At 42.3% G+C, this 14,498-nt stretch overlaps 1 protein-coding gene across 1 annotated transcript in view; it reads right to left on the bottom strand.

Annotated features, from left to right (window-relative positions):
• The window catches only part of mmd (monocyte to macrophage differentiation-associated), a 33,701-nt gene extending 20,523 nt beyond the window's left edge, over positions 1-13,178 (bottom strand). Inside the window, exon 1 of the mRNA XM_034206186.1 lies at positions 13,128-13,178. Coding sequence (XP_034062077.1) covers positions 13,128-13,165 — 38 coding nt within the window. The 5' untranslated portion in view covers positions 13,166-13,178. The remainder of the gene's footprint in view (positions 1-13,127) is intronic.
• Between the last annotated feature and the right edge of the window lie 1,320 nt (positions 13,179-14,498).

The following is a 14,498-nucleotide window of genomic DNA, read 5'->3' as shown; positions in this document are numbered from 1 at the left end:
CGATCCTACCCCTCCGTGACGGAGTGAACTCCGTCTGTAGCCACACTCGCAGCTCAACGAGGCTCCCTCCTGTCAGATGGAGGGAGTAAATACAAACATCTTTCATTGTCTTTTTTGTAAAGCTCTTTTAGTTTTAAACCTGATGTTTATAAGCTTCTTAGTTTTTGCAACGGTCTGTAAATATTCACAACTTTCTAATAAAATGCACACATTTACCTTTTTCTAGACTAAACACAGGTACGATCCTAAGTTAAAACATATGACGGAAACACACATCGTTGAGACCGGTCAGGTAGAGACCGGTCTCAAGTCACCGATGCAGACTCGCTGTTTGATAGCCCACTCCCCCTCCACACCGCTCCACACCCACACTCATTTGGTTTGGAACAGCACTTAATGTGGCGGACCCTCCGCGCGAACGTGCAAAAGGAGGGGTAGTGTGTATGGGTAGGGTGTATGGGGCGGTTTGGGATTGGGCCGTACTCCCTCCATCTGACAGGAGGGAGCCTCGTTGAGCTGCGAGTGTCACTCCACGGAGTCCACTCCGTCACGGAGGGGTAGTGTGTATGGGTAGGGTGTGGTTTGGGATTGGGCCTTAGACTGCAGCCTAAGCACTGCGGGTCAGAAGCCTTGTAGTTGCAGTGTTTTGCCGTACCCCAGTTAATTAATCTTGAAGCTAACAAACTGAGCATGTGGCTGAAGGCACGCTGGTTTCTCTTCCTGAGGATTATAGACTGCATTGAGGCATGCCTGCAGCCTGACTGATGCGGCTTTCACACCAGCGCTTTTCCCTTTTTAGCTCCGAGCGGGAGCTTTTCTGGTTCAGCTCCGGTTTCCCTTTTCTGCTCCCGCTCTGTTCACACCGCCCAGAGCCCGACTGGTGCTGCCGCTGCTGCGTCATGACGTCATCGTTTACATCGCTGATTTGCTCCCCAACGGCATTACGGCGCTCACAACAACAAGGAACTGCGTCGGGTCGATGATCGTGTTGCTTTTAATCACACGAAGCCAGATTAAATTGAATAACGACTTCTCCAGCCTTATACTTTGCTCCAGAGTGCCGTGGTTCATTGTTTATTAATGTGTTTCTGCAGCATTTACCGACCGCTGCAGTGTTGGCTGCTCTTCTACGAGAGTTTATTCTCCTCCGTTAGCTCCCAGTTAGCTCACACTGCGGCCGCTCTAAAGTATTCACTGTCCGACTCACACAAGCAGCTGATACATATCCCCAGTTCCCCTTAGCCTAAGTGAATGTGTGTCAGTCTGAATTGACGCTGTTTGGTATCACAACGCTGTTATGAAAGTTTCTCTGGTATAAAATGGGTGATGTTAGCATAGCAACCGAAGCTAAACTGACTACATGCTATTGCTATCCTATTGTGGCATAAACCGTTTTCTACAGGCACATTTTACAGGCGTATTTTTATTATGATTCTACTTGTGATAGTCGGACACGACAACCTGTGCAGCCTATGTATTGATTCCATCCGATAGCTGCTATAATACAAAACAAAACGTCTGCCTCTCTCCACAATGATCAATAACAATGAACGGATGGTCAAAGTAAGGTACAAATAAACAGAATCACACGAAGCCTGGTTAGTGTTGCCTGACTTTATAAAGTGTGTTTATAAGCACTACTGCTTGTAGGCAGGCATGACAGTCGACCCATGTTCAGGGGAGCAGGGTTTAGTTTCCTGCACGCCTCGACGTAAGAGACGTAAGCGACGCCACCTCTTAGCTCCGAAGCTCTTGCCTCTAGACCGACAATTTTTTGGAGCTGGAAGTGAACCCGATTCCGGAGCTAAGAGCCGGCGCCGCTGCGGTGTGAACAGGAAAAACCGGCGCTTTTCAGGCTCCAGCTCCGAGCCGGAGCTGAAAAAGCGCTGGTGTGAAAGGGGCATGACTGTACTCACTTAACACCTCAGAGCCACAGACAGGAGATACTGCTTTGATTGTACAAATACAAACATTCACAATCAGAATCATTCATTTTTATTATAGCGGATTGTCCATATCTAGAGAAAATCAAAAGCTGCACAAAAATATTTATAAATCAGATCATAACTTTTAGGATCAAATCTTACCACTATAATCCTGATTTTTATAACATCCCACCAATCCTCACTAAGGGCGCAAAACTGCGAGCCATGCACACACAGATATTAAAACTGTCTAAAGACAATGGAGCAAAGTACACCACACAAAAAAAACAATGTCTAGATCTGAAATAAAAGTACTTCTGCAAAAGTGCATAAGGCTTTTGAAAGCAACTGATAATAAAAAGTGTAATTATTTTAATCCAGAGATTAAAACATTTTGCACAAACCTTTCAGAACTGAAATGTTCATCAGTGTGTTTTTTAGTGTTCAAAGGTTTTTTTTTCTTTTAATGTACCAAGGAACAAATCTGAAATAACACATTTTCGGTGAATCTGAAAGTGGAAGAAGAAATCACTTATTAAAAATGGTTGGTGAATGAGGCCCAGACTTGCGTTTTTCAAAACTCTATTAAGGTCCTGCAAATGGAAGTCATTCTTTTACGTTTTTGTCATGATCTTTCAATAAATATCGCTTTAGAAGATTACTTCTGGCTGTTTAGATACCAAGAGGCAGGTTTGCAATAGAGGTCAACTACGGTAGTTATTTAATACTGTTTGAAAGTCTCCACTGGAACAGTAAAATACATGGGAAAAAAATCAATATGTGGCAGCTGCTTAGTGGTCTGTATAAATATAAATGACACAAATTAAAATAAAGCCATTTAAAATAATTAGAAGTTATTTGTCTTAGTTACCACTACCAGGGAGGTTATCTTTTAGTTTCTGTTTGTTTGTTTGTTTGTTTGTTTGTTTGTCAGTGGGATTACAGCAGGATAGCAAGATGTTAGCGGACGTCTTGGCTCTCCGAGAGCCATTCTATTTACTTAAAGAGCCTGTGACACGAGTTTCCCCCATCATCCAAACCCATCAATTTGAGTAAATATTGTCCCCTTGAAAACTGTTACTGAACTGATTTTGGATATGTGTACTTTGATAACCATTAATCTGCCCTTCAATGTTGACCATTTTCTGGATCTTCTCGGGGATTCTTCAAGTCCCGCCAAATGATGTGTGACGTCATTGCGGGCACAGCGCTCCAGCTGCACCGTTCAGGATCCCAGCATCTGCATGTAAATGAACGATGGTGCACACAGCAGCAAGCTCAGACAGCGATGACAGTTTAATTTTGAACGTGTCTGAGAGCTCATATGAGGCTGAAGGATCGGTTTATGTTGTATCTGTTAGAAGTTTAGGAATTAGGTGCGTCAATATGGGCGATCATACGGTCATGTAGCCAGTGGTGGAATGGGACTAAAAATCATCCCGGGACTCTCGACCGGCCCACTTCGGTACCGCTAGTAAATTGTCAACGGGGGGAGTGGGGGATGTCAGGGGCGGTGGGTGCTGTAGATAGTAAATGTAAATATGTAAATATTTGTGTCACTGCATCCTGGTAAAATACAAATATAATGCAATGTCTGTGTCTTTGACATTAGCGCTGCTAGCCACCTGTGCCCTGTACTACGAAGCCAGTTTAACAGACCCTGGATATGTTTGAGTAACAAACAAACTAACAACAACAAACTAACAAACGAGATCTCGCTAAGCGGTCCTACGACGCTGGTTATCAACTCGGTAAATCAAGCCAGGGTTTCTCTCACCAGCTGAGAGCGCGTTCACGTCTAAGACACGAGTGGATCTGACTTTAATTACATTTGACTCGAGTGTTTCGTCAACATAATGTGTTGCTTAAAATAATACTTCTGCATACAGTAGGCTATGTGACACTGTAAGTGTTGCACGGCCAGATACGGCTGGAGAAGCTGACTCAGATAAGGAAATATATGATATATTATGATATTATATGATCGATGATCTGATTGATGATGTAATATGAATGATAAGTGTGACACGTCGGCGTCTTCTCTGCATACGGCAGTTTAAACTGTATTTCCTTTATCCTGTAATATGACTTGAGAGATTTAAACTCCGCACACTGAGTTGATCTCTTTTCTATAGACGCCGGAGGTGGGCAGCGTCAGGTAAAATAAGTTATTTAGCCTTCCCAAACCTGAGCCTCACGCGCCGCCTATGGGGGATGTGCTAGTGACTTATCCGACCGGCCCACTTCGGTACCGGCCCATCGGGATTCGTCCCGATGGCCAGTCCGCCACTGCACCCAGCCCACGTAAACTGTCAACGGGGGGAGCCTCGCTGCGGGGAAACGGTGGACCTAGTGTCCCGATCGGAGTGGGAATAATAATAATAATAATCCGTGCATTTTATCCATTAATTTCCCCAACATTTTGGTAAAAAAACCACACGTTTAATCCATGTTGGTGTACTACAACTACAAAAAGCATCGGTTTGTTTTCTCATCAGGAAATGCAGACCGGCTCAAACAAATGATTTTTAATCATCATTCTCACGATCATTTAATGTATCATATGTTCGCCGAATTGACATGAAAGCACTAATAAATGTAGTTTCATCCACTTGAGTTTACAACTACAAAAATAATCGATTTGTTTTTATATCACATCCTACGGGAGGAAATTCAGTAGCTCTCACTACCGATTTTGAATCCTAATGTAATCATCATCTTCACCACGATCATTTATGTTTATGTTCGCCGAATTGACATGAAAGCACTGACAAATATGAATATACTGTAGTCAACTTCATTAAAACGTTATTAACGTGCCTAAACTCAGTAATTCACCATTTCTACGCATGACAAAACACTTTGTCCGTGTTTGGCTCTCTCGCCGCACAGTGAAGCGTTCCCGCATTGACGTCACTTCCGGCTTCCCCCAAAACTTCAAAATGAGTCGAAGGAATTTCCCCGCGATGTTCGAAATTATTGATATTTAACGAAACGGTATCGCTTTTTCTTTTTTAAACTGACGGTTCGAGATTACTAGTAGCCCAATATTTCATTGCACAACAGTTGTTGGGATGCTGTCACAGGCTCTTTAATGTATTGATCGTCTTTTTGGCTTCTCTTTGCAAAAATAACAAAGACTACCATCAACCTATTTTGCAAATGAGATTCCAGTTTCTGCACATTTCTCATAAGCGGGCAGCAGGATTACATTGAGCTCTAGGTTTGTGCCCATGCTCACTGACAGTTCTCAGAGCGACAGAATCTATTTGTGATCGTTGGCAGCATAAACTGAAAGCTGTAATCACAGCGTGTTAAATAATCAGCTCCGACATTTGGGTTCTTGCCTCTCCCTTTGCTTATACTCGCTCTCTTTCATGATTACATTTCAAGAGTTTCAATGGTATGAGAATCACATCAAGTTAAAGATATATAATATTAACGTGCTTTTAATGAATACAAATATATAATTTGGTACACAAACAGGCTTTAAAAAGTCAACTTAAAAATCATCCAATTTTGTATGCCATTCAGCCACATAGAGATTATTGTTGGCTACCAGACGTCCTTTTTTGATGCCAATTAATCAAATATTATTCAGCTAGAACTAGGCGGGATAGACATTTATTGAAAACCTAAATGGATAATAGGATAACATTTGAAAGGGGCCAGATTTGGCTGCAGGTCTTTAGTTTGAGAAAAGTGCTCATTAGGCTAAAAACATCCTCTTAAACGTGTACGGGCAAACAACGAGTTTTTACAGCAGAATTTAACTTAAGCTAATTTTATTATAAACACATACTATGATGGAAAACATTAAAAAAACTACCAGTGTTTGCAACTGTAGTTGTCAGAAGAATCATGAGAACTGTCTGATTGTCGAGTTTTGGAGGTTTACATATTGGACAAATACAATATAACATGTCAGTAAATAACCATATGGTGAAAATATATGTTTGAATATAAAGGCAGTTGCTATTAAGTGGCTAAATGAGACTACTATACATCATCCCACCAAATATTAGCCACCTTCAGCTTACAGGTGTTGACGTGAAGTCATGCGACTGTGATATATTTTATTTATAGCCTAACGTTTTTTACTCATGGTGATTGCATTTGCGCTTCAATAGTTATGCATTTCCAATGGTAAATTGTATCGGCTTGTTATCAAGGGAGCTTTTATGATGCAGCTCCTGGGTCGTCCCAAAACATACATCATCTCTGCACCACATTATAACCTAGAACAAAAACCGGGCTCACATGAGGCGTCCATGTTTGTTTGATTATTGGCACTACTGTGGTTTTTAGCACTGAGTGGGATACTGAAGCTTTCTGAGAAATCTGTTTTTCCCTGTCATAAGGACAAGATGAGTGTTGACACGAATTGTTTTCGAATTACAAACTGAAAACTTTTTCATTTACCTACTTTAGCTCAGGATGTTTTGAATTGTGATGCCATGCTAAGCTAACTAGCTAACATAGGTAGGATAGCACCAGTGGCGTAGCCAGGAATTATTGTGTGGGTGGGCCTGGAGAAATGTAGGTGGGCCAGGGGGAGACATATTAAGCGTGGGGTCTGAGCTGAAACTTCATTAATGATTTTAATGATTTTTTAATGCACTAATAGAACATAAGCATAAATTAGCAGTGAAAACAAAAAACATAGGCACGGCGGCCTCAGAATGTGTGTAAAACTGACATCCACATAGGGATGGGTATCGTTAAGGCTTTAACGGTACTACTACTTTTATTGATAGCGCTTATGCTTATGCTCCAGGTTCAGTACCAACCACATCATAAAGTACGCGGACGATACAACAGTGGTGGGACTCATCAGGGACAACAACGAACAGGCCTACAGGGAGGAGGTGAAACATCTGACAACCTGATCCTGAATGTCGATAAAACAAAAGAGATCATTGTCGACTTCAGGAACAAAAAGCACTGTCACCCACCACTCCACATCAACGGCACAGCAGTGAAGACTACAGACAGCACCAAGTTCCTGGGGGTGCATATCACAAGCAGTCTGACCTGGTCCACTCACACTACATCACTATTTAAGAAGGCACAGCAGCGCCTACACTTTCTGCGCAGGTTGAGAAGAGCACAGCTCCCCCCTCCCATCCTCACCACGTTCTACAGAGGAACCATAGAGAGCGTGCTGACCAGCGGCATCTCCATCTGGTCGAGAGACTGCAACGCCAAAGACTGGAAGTCTCTGCAGAGAGTGGTTAGGACAGCAGAGAAGATCATCGGAGTGTCTCTCCCTCCCATCAGAGACACCGCTCAGAAACGCTGCCTGACAAAAGCCCAGAACATGTTTAAAGACCCCCCTCATCCTCACCATGCTCTGTTCTCCCTGCTGCCCTCCAGCAAGAGGTTCCGCAGCATTAAGAGCAGAACAGCCAGATTCTGCAATAGCTTTTTTCCCCCAAGCCATCAGACTGCTGAACAGCAAGTAGACCAGTAACACAGAGATTACATTACGCTGTGTAAAGAGCACTTGTTATATAATATGTATATTTTATTTATATGTATAGTAAGTCTTTATATTTTAAACGCACACTTTATCTTTAATTTTATCAGCACCACGTCACTATTATTTATTTATATGTACAATTTTAGCAAGTTTTTATATTGTCCTGTTCCTGTAAGCCAGTACAGCGATATTTCGTTTTAATAGTACACTCTGTGTCTTGTTGAAATGACAATAAAGTATGTCTGTCTTATCGATCCGGTCCTTTAACATTACTTTTATCGGTTCTTTTGGAGAAAAAAAATAAGGTAAACTAACTAAACAAATTGTGAACAAAACTAACATTGCTTTTTATTTAAATTAAATACATAATATTTCACATCAAAAGAAACAACAATGTTTTAACAAATCGTATTAAATAATGTGATGACAGAATTGTAAACAGAATAGCTGAAACTTTAACTAAATAAATAACTCAGTTACCTCTAATCATTAATCCATGTTTGTATCATGTAGTTAACTCCGTGTAGTGCTGCTAGCATACATAACACCTGACGTGGAAAAGTTACTCGTGGATGGGGCTACAGAGCTACTAGAAAGACAGTCGAACCCGGTGCATTTCTCCGTCTGAATGTGGAGCACTTTTGCTAAATGTTTAGACAAATTGCTCGTGTTACCGCCCTTACATACTAAACGCTTATTCCACTTTTGGTAACGAGTATTGTCCACATCGACACGGCTATAGTTTAACCACACCTCGGAGCGCGTTCTCTCCGCCATCTCCTCCGTGTGTGTGTGTTGCTGCATGTAGCAGCTGCGTGTGTGTAAACTGCCCCGCCCCCTCGCACACAGACGGGGGAGAGATCTCTTAAACGGAGTTGGCGACACTTAAACTGCAATGTAATGTTTGTGTAGCAATAATACATACAACATATATCGGGGGCACAGGTTGTTTATCCTTGACAGTCGCACAGTGGGCACACACTGAGTGTTTTCATATTCAGCAAATGTGTACACTCTAAACTGCAGACCTCAAGAAGAAATAATACTTTCATTCACTCACGGAGAAAGTTACTTTAGGCTACTTACTATAAAAACTCACGGTAAAAAAATGCACTCCCTATTCCATTGTCATGAAGGTGGAATCTAACTATATCCAGAATACGTTTTATTGGATCCAGGCTAGAAACATGTTTATTTCTGCTGTAAAGTTGGGCATTTTAACATGGGGGTCTATGGGAATTGCTCCTTTTTGCATCCATCCCCTGTCGGCCACTAGATTAACTGCAGTTTGTGGCACTTCCTTCTGGGCTTCCCGGCTCTGCGCTATGAAGCGCTGATTGGCTGTGGGTGGGCCAGACGTGCATGTGGGTGGGCCCAGGCCCACCCGGGCCCACCCACAGCTACGCCGCTGGTTAGCACGCTGTTCTCATTTACTGTTTGTAAATGTAATTGTAATGCACTATATTTCATATAGGCCTACAACCTTAAATTTCAATGAAACCCACGTACACTGAACAAAAATATAAATGCAACACATCCATTTAGCTCCCTGCTTTCTTGACACAATGGTTGAACGTTTACCCGTTATCTGGAACATTACAATGGGAATGATGAACAGATAAACAGTGAAAGGAAAGCTTATATTGCTCTTATCAAATGCAGATATGGTTAATCAAGTCTGTGGAAACATGCAAACCGCATTTTGTGTAAATAAGCATGGAGCACATGATAACTGTTTGATAAGTAAACTGATTTGACGTGCATCTGTGTAACCCATCATTAAGCATTGAAAGGTATTTATTATGATGGATTGCTCCTCTTATTTAATATGTATTCTTCCAATGGCCTCCCCCGTGACTTCACTTCGATTATATCCGGCTAAACATTTATGCTTGGTAAGAAACTCTCCAAACAATTTTACGGGTCATTTATAGTAATAACATCTTCTGTGCAGTGCCATGAAGTAATCAGACTGATTAGCTGGCCTGTCCGAGGGTCTGAAATCAAAGTAGGGACATTTTTTCCTAGAAGCTGATTTACCCAATTTTCTGAATAACAGGACAGGGTGAAACCCGAAAGCCTGTCCAACTTTGATATCAACTAAAGACAAGTTTGCCAGGGTTCACTCAACAAGACATGGAGATAAGTCATTGAACCTGACTCTTGGAAAAAAAGCCACCATTGGAGTTCTATTCAGATTAACATTTCCTGGAGAGAAAAACAATCCTATTGGTTGAGTTTGAACTCAGTTGATGTAGCCTAAGGTCCAACACATTATAAAATTAAAAAAGCTGGAAGCCAATGTCTCTAAGATCTAGAGTGCAATTGCTGATCACTGAAAAACCTTATTTCAAGGTATGAAAGTAACTCAAGGTAGCTTGTATGATATATTACGAAAAGTTATTTTGTTTTGCGTTTTTCCTAGAAATGTCCAGCTACAAGTTCTAGGAGAATGTCTTGTGTAGTGTCGTTTTTACACTTCACTTCTCCTGGCTCACAATGACACTGAACAAAAATATAAATGCAACACTTTTGTGTTTGCTCCGATTTTTCATGAGATTAACTCATAGATCTAAAACATTTTCTATATACACAAAATAACCATTTCTCTCAAATATAGTTCACAAATCTGAAAAAATCTGTGATAGTGAGCACTTCTCCTTTGTTGAGATAATCCATCCCACCTCACAGGTGTGGCATATCAAGATGCTGATTAGACAGCATGATTATTGCACAGGTGTGCCTTAGGCTGGCCACAATAAAAGGCCACTCTAAAATGTTCAGTTTTATCACACAGCACAATGCCACAGATGTCGCAAGTTTTGAGGGAGCGTGCAATTGGCATGCTGACAGCAGGAATGTCCACCAGAGCTGTTGCCCGTGAATTGAATGTTCATTTATCTACCATAAGCCTTCTCCAAAGGCGTTTCAGAGAATTTGGCAGTACATCCAACCGGCCTCACAACCGCAGACCACGTGTAACCAAACCAGCCCAGGACCTCCACATCCAGCATGTTCACCTCCAAGATCGTCTGAGACCAGCCACTCGGACAGCTGCTGCAACAATCGGTTTGCATAACCAAAGAATTTCTGCACAAACTGTCAGAAACCGTCTCAGGGAAGTTCATCTGCATGCTCGTCGTCCTCATCGGGGTCTCGACCTGACTCCAGTTCGTCGTCGTAACCGACTTGAGTGGGCAAATGCTCACATTCGATGGCGTCTGGCACGTTGGAGAGGTGTTCTCTTCACGGATGAATCCCGGTTTTCACTGTTCAGGGCAGATGGCAGACAGCGTGTGTGGCGTCGTGTGGGTGAGCGGTTTTCTGATGTCAATGTTGTGAATCGAGTGGCCCATGGTGGTGGTGGGGTTATGGTATGGGCAGGCGTATGTTATGGACGACGAACACAGGTGCATTTTATTGATGGCATTGTGAATGCACAGAGATACCGTGACGAGATCCTGAGGCCCATTGTTGTGCCATTCATCCACGACCATCATCTCATGTTGCAGCATGATAATGCACGGCCCCATGTTGCAAGGATCTGTACACAATTCCTGGAGACTGAAAACATCCCAGTTCTTGCATGGCCAGCATACTCACCGGACATGTCACCCATTGAGCATGTTTGGGATGCTCTGGATCGGCGTATACGACAGCGTGTTCCAGTTCCTGCCAATATCCAGCAACTTCGCACAGCCATTGAAGAGGAGTGGACCAACATTCCACAGGCCACAATCAACAACCTGATCAACTCTATGCGAAGGAGATGTGTTGCACTGCGTGAGGCAAATGGTGGTCACACCAGATACTGACTGGTTTTCGGACCCCCCCAATAAAGCAAAACTGCACGTTTCAGAGTGGCCTTTTATTGTGGCCAGCCTAAGGCACACCTGTGCAATAATCATGCTGTCTAATCAGCATCTTGATATGCCACACCTGTGAGGTGGGATGGATTATCTCGGCAAAGGAGAAGTGCTCACTATCACAGATTTTTTCAGATTTGTGAACAATATTTGAGAGAAATGGTTATTTTGTGTATATAGAAAATGTTTTAGATCTTTGAGTTCATCTCATGAAAAATGGGAGCAAAAACAAAAGTGTTGCATTTATATTTTTGTTCAGTGTAATTGTGAGCCAGGAGAAGTGAAGTGTAAAAACGACACTACACAAGACATTCTCCTAGAACTTGTAGCTGGAAATTTCTAGGAAAAAGGCAAAACAAAATAACTTTTCGTAATATATCATACAAGCTACCTTGAGTTACTTTCATACCTTGAAATAAGCTTTTTCAGTGATCAGCAATTGCACTCTAGATCTTAGAGACATTGGCTTCCATCTTTTTTAATTTTATAATGTGTTGGACCTTAGGCTACATCAACTGAGTTCAAACTCAACCAATAGGATTGTTTTTCTCTCCAGGAAATGTTAATCTGAATAGAACTCCAATGGTGGCTTTTTTGCAAGAGTCAGGTTCAATGACTTATCTCCATGTCTTGTTGAGTGAACCCTGGCAAACTTGTCTTTAGTTGATATCAAAGTTGGACAGGCTTTCGGGTTTCACCCTGTCCTGTTATTCAGAAAATTGGGTAAATCAGCTTCTAGGAGAAAATGTCCCTACTTTGATTTCAGACCCTTGGACAGGCCAGCTAATCAGTCTGATTACTTCATGGCACTGCACAGAAGATATTATTACTATAAATGACCCGTACAATTGTTTGGAGAGTTTCTTACCAAGCATAAATGTTTAGCCGGATATAATCAAAGTGAAGTCACGGGGGAGGCCATTGGAAGAATACATATTAAATAAGAGGAGCAATCCATCATAATAAATACCTTTCAATACTTAATGATGGGTTACACAAATGCACGTCAAATCAGTTTACTTATCAAACAGTTATCATGTGCTCCATGCTTATTTACACAAAATGCGGTTTGCATGTTTCCACAGACTTGATTAACCATATCTGCATTTGATAAGAGCAATATAAGCTTTCCTTTCACTGTTTATCTGTTCATCTCATCATTCCCATTGTAATGTTCCAGATAACGGGTAAACGTTCAGTCATGGTGTCAAGAAAGCAGGGAGCTAAATGGATGTGAGTCTTAACGTCTTTCTGTTGTGTGGGTGGAGTGATTTAAGACATACATCTCAAAATAAGAAAGTAGACGTTTAAGCAAGACCTGTCAGGAGAGCTTTCACTCATCTGTCTGCCGCTTTGACAACCACATCCATGCATCACACTTCCTCGAGTTATGTAAGGGGTTACTGACAGACTTAACCAAACGTTGACACTAATCCCTGAATGGCTGCCAATAAAGAGCAATGCACCCTTGATTGCGAAATAGATAGGATGATTTTGTAAAAGAGGAATGAAGTCCAAAGATAATAAGGTGCGACAAGTATTGATCTCGCTTAAAGGCACTTGTTGGTCTTAAAATATCTTGTTTAAAATCTAAAAAGAACCACAGATGTTAAGACTCTAATTAAATTGGTCCTATACTACACTTCACTGTGTGTTTTCGTAGCACCTACCTTAATCCTAAACCCTTTTTTGTCAACACAACAGAAAAGCCCCCTCTTTATTCCTTCTGCTTTATCAGTTGTGACACTTCCTCTCGCAAGCAGACTGCAGGCTTTGGCTTGAGATCCCTGAGATAGATAGGGATCTCACATGCAAACACACAGCACTTAAAGACATCAACGCATGTCTACCTACCGTGCAAGACTGGTTCGGCGTAGGTCAAATCCTAGCATTGTCTCAGAGAGGAAGCAAGTAAAAAGAAACATATACAAAAAAAAAATAGAGTCAAGTATATACAAAGGTGGGTCTGCAGAGTCTCTCAGACCATCGTGCTCTTCTTCTCCCTAAAGTCCGAATGTGTTGGCTCGTGGTAGGTCGTGATCATGTTGGACGTGTCCCACCTTGCAACCGGGGCCGGTGAGCTCTGCATTACCACCAGCCTGATGGGAGACTGAGCTGGCGGAGGGTCCGGGGCGTACTCTTTAGAGGGATCTTTGCCCCGGCAGTCGTACATGATACACGATATCAGGAAGACGAGGAGCAAGATAACGTAGCTGGCAATCAGGATACAAAGGTTCAAAGTGACAGGGTCGATCTCCTGGTAGTTTTCCAGAAAGCCCATGGTGCCCGCTTCATGCTGGGCGGCCCCGAGGCCTGGAAAAACAAGCGCCTCCGAGGCCTCAGAAGAAGGGAAAGTCGAAGCTACTGGTTGCTTTACAAACGGAGAAGCACTAAACAAGCCTGGAAACCGCAAGTCTTTCTCCCTCTCTATCCTCTTCAATATGTCTCCCTATACTGTCCTCCCTCCTCCCTCGCTTCTGTCTCTCACCTCTCGGTTTCAGATGAGCACCGCGTATACAGGGCTTTGTGGTAAAAATACTTTAATCCGCGCCACTCCTCCAACCTTGAATTTCTGCGATCAACAGTTCCCTTTAATAACTTAAGCTTCAGTTGTAACCGCGACAGACCCCGTGTTATATCATCTGCTTGAAAGTGGATATTAATTAATGTGTATGGGACGCATTTGAGTGCATGTTTGTGTGGTGTAATCTTAATCTTGATTGTGAGTGGGGATTGACAGAGGAAGCCATCTGGCTAAATAGAGGCCGGACAGCGGGGCTAAAATGCCACTGGGGAAAAAATGCTAACATGCTAGCATAAGACTTTGTCAACAACAGGACAAAGTAAAATACATTTCTCTCTCAAATCTATGACCTTGTATTATTTTGTTGAACATGTAATCTGAGCAGATTACAGCAGACTCCTTGTTGCAGGCTACCAGGGAATCAGAGGTGGGATTACAAGTCAGTGCTGCTCTGGTTTATAATCTCTGCTGCAGCATGACAAAGCATGCCATGATTGCATAAGATCAAAGCCAAGAAAATGTGTGTGTTTGTGAGGATGTGACACTTTAAAGTTTCAGTTGCATGTGTCTCAAGAAGTTTGCTGGAACTTTTGTTGTGGTGCAGGTATTTGAGATTGCTGTGAGACCGATGGACAGCAGAGGGCAGCAACTAGCAATGTTAGCAGGGGGACAAGAATCAGAAGAGGCTGGAGGCCAACTGT

This window comes from Gymnodraco acuticeps, unplaced genomic scaffold (assembly GCF_902827175.1).
Source record: "Gymnodraco acuticeps unplaced genomic scaffold, fGymAcu1.1, whole genome shotgun sequence".
NCBI classification, from domain to species: domain Eukaryota; kingdom Metazoa; phylum Chordata; class Actinopteri; order Perciformes; family Bathydraconidae; genus Gymnodraco; species Gymnodraco acuticeps.
This window is presented reverse-complemented; position numbering and strand designations above follow the sequence as displayed.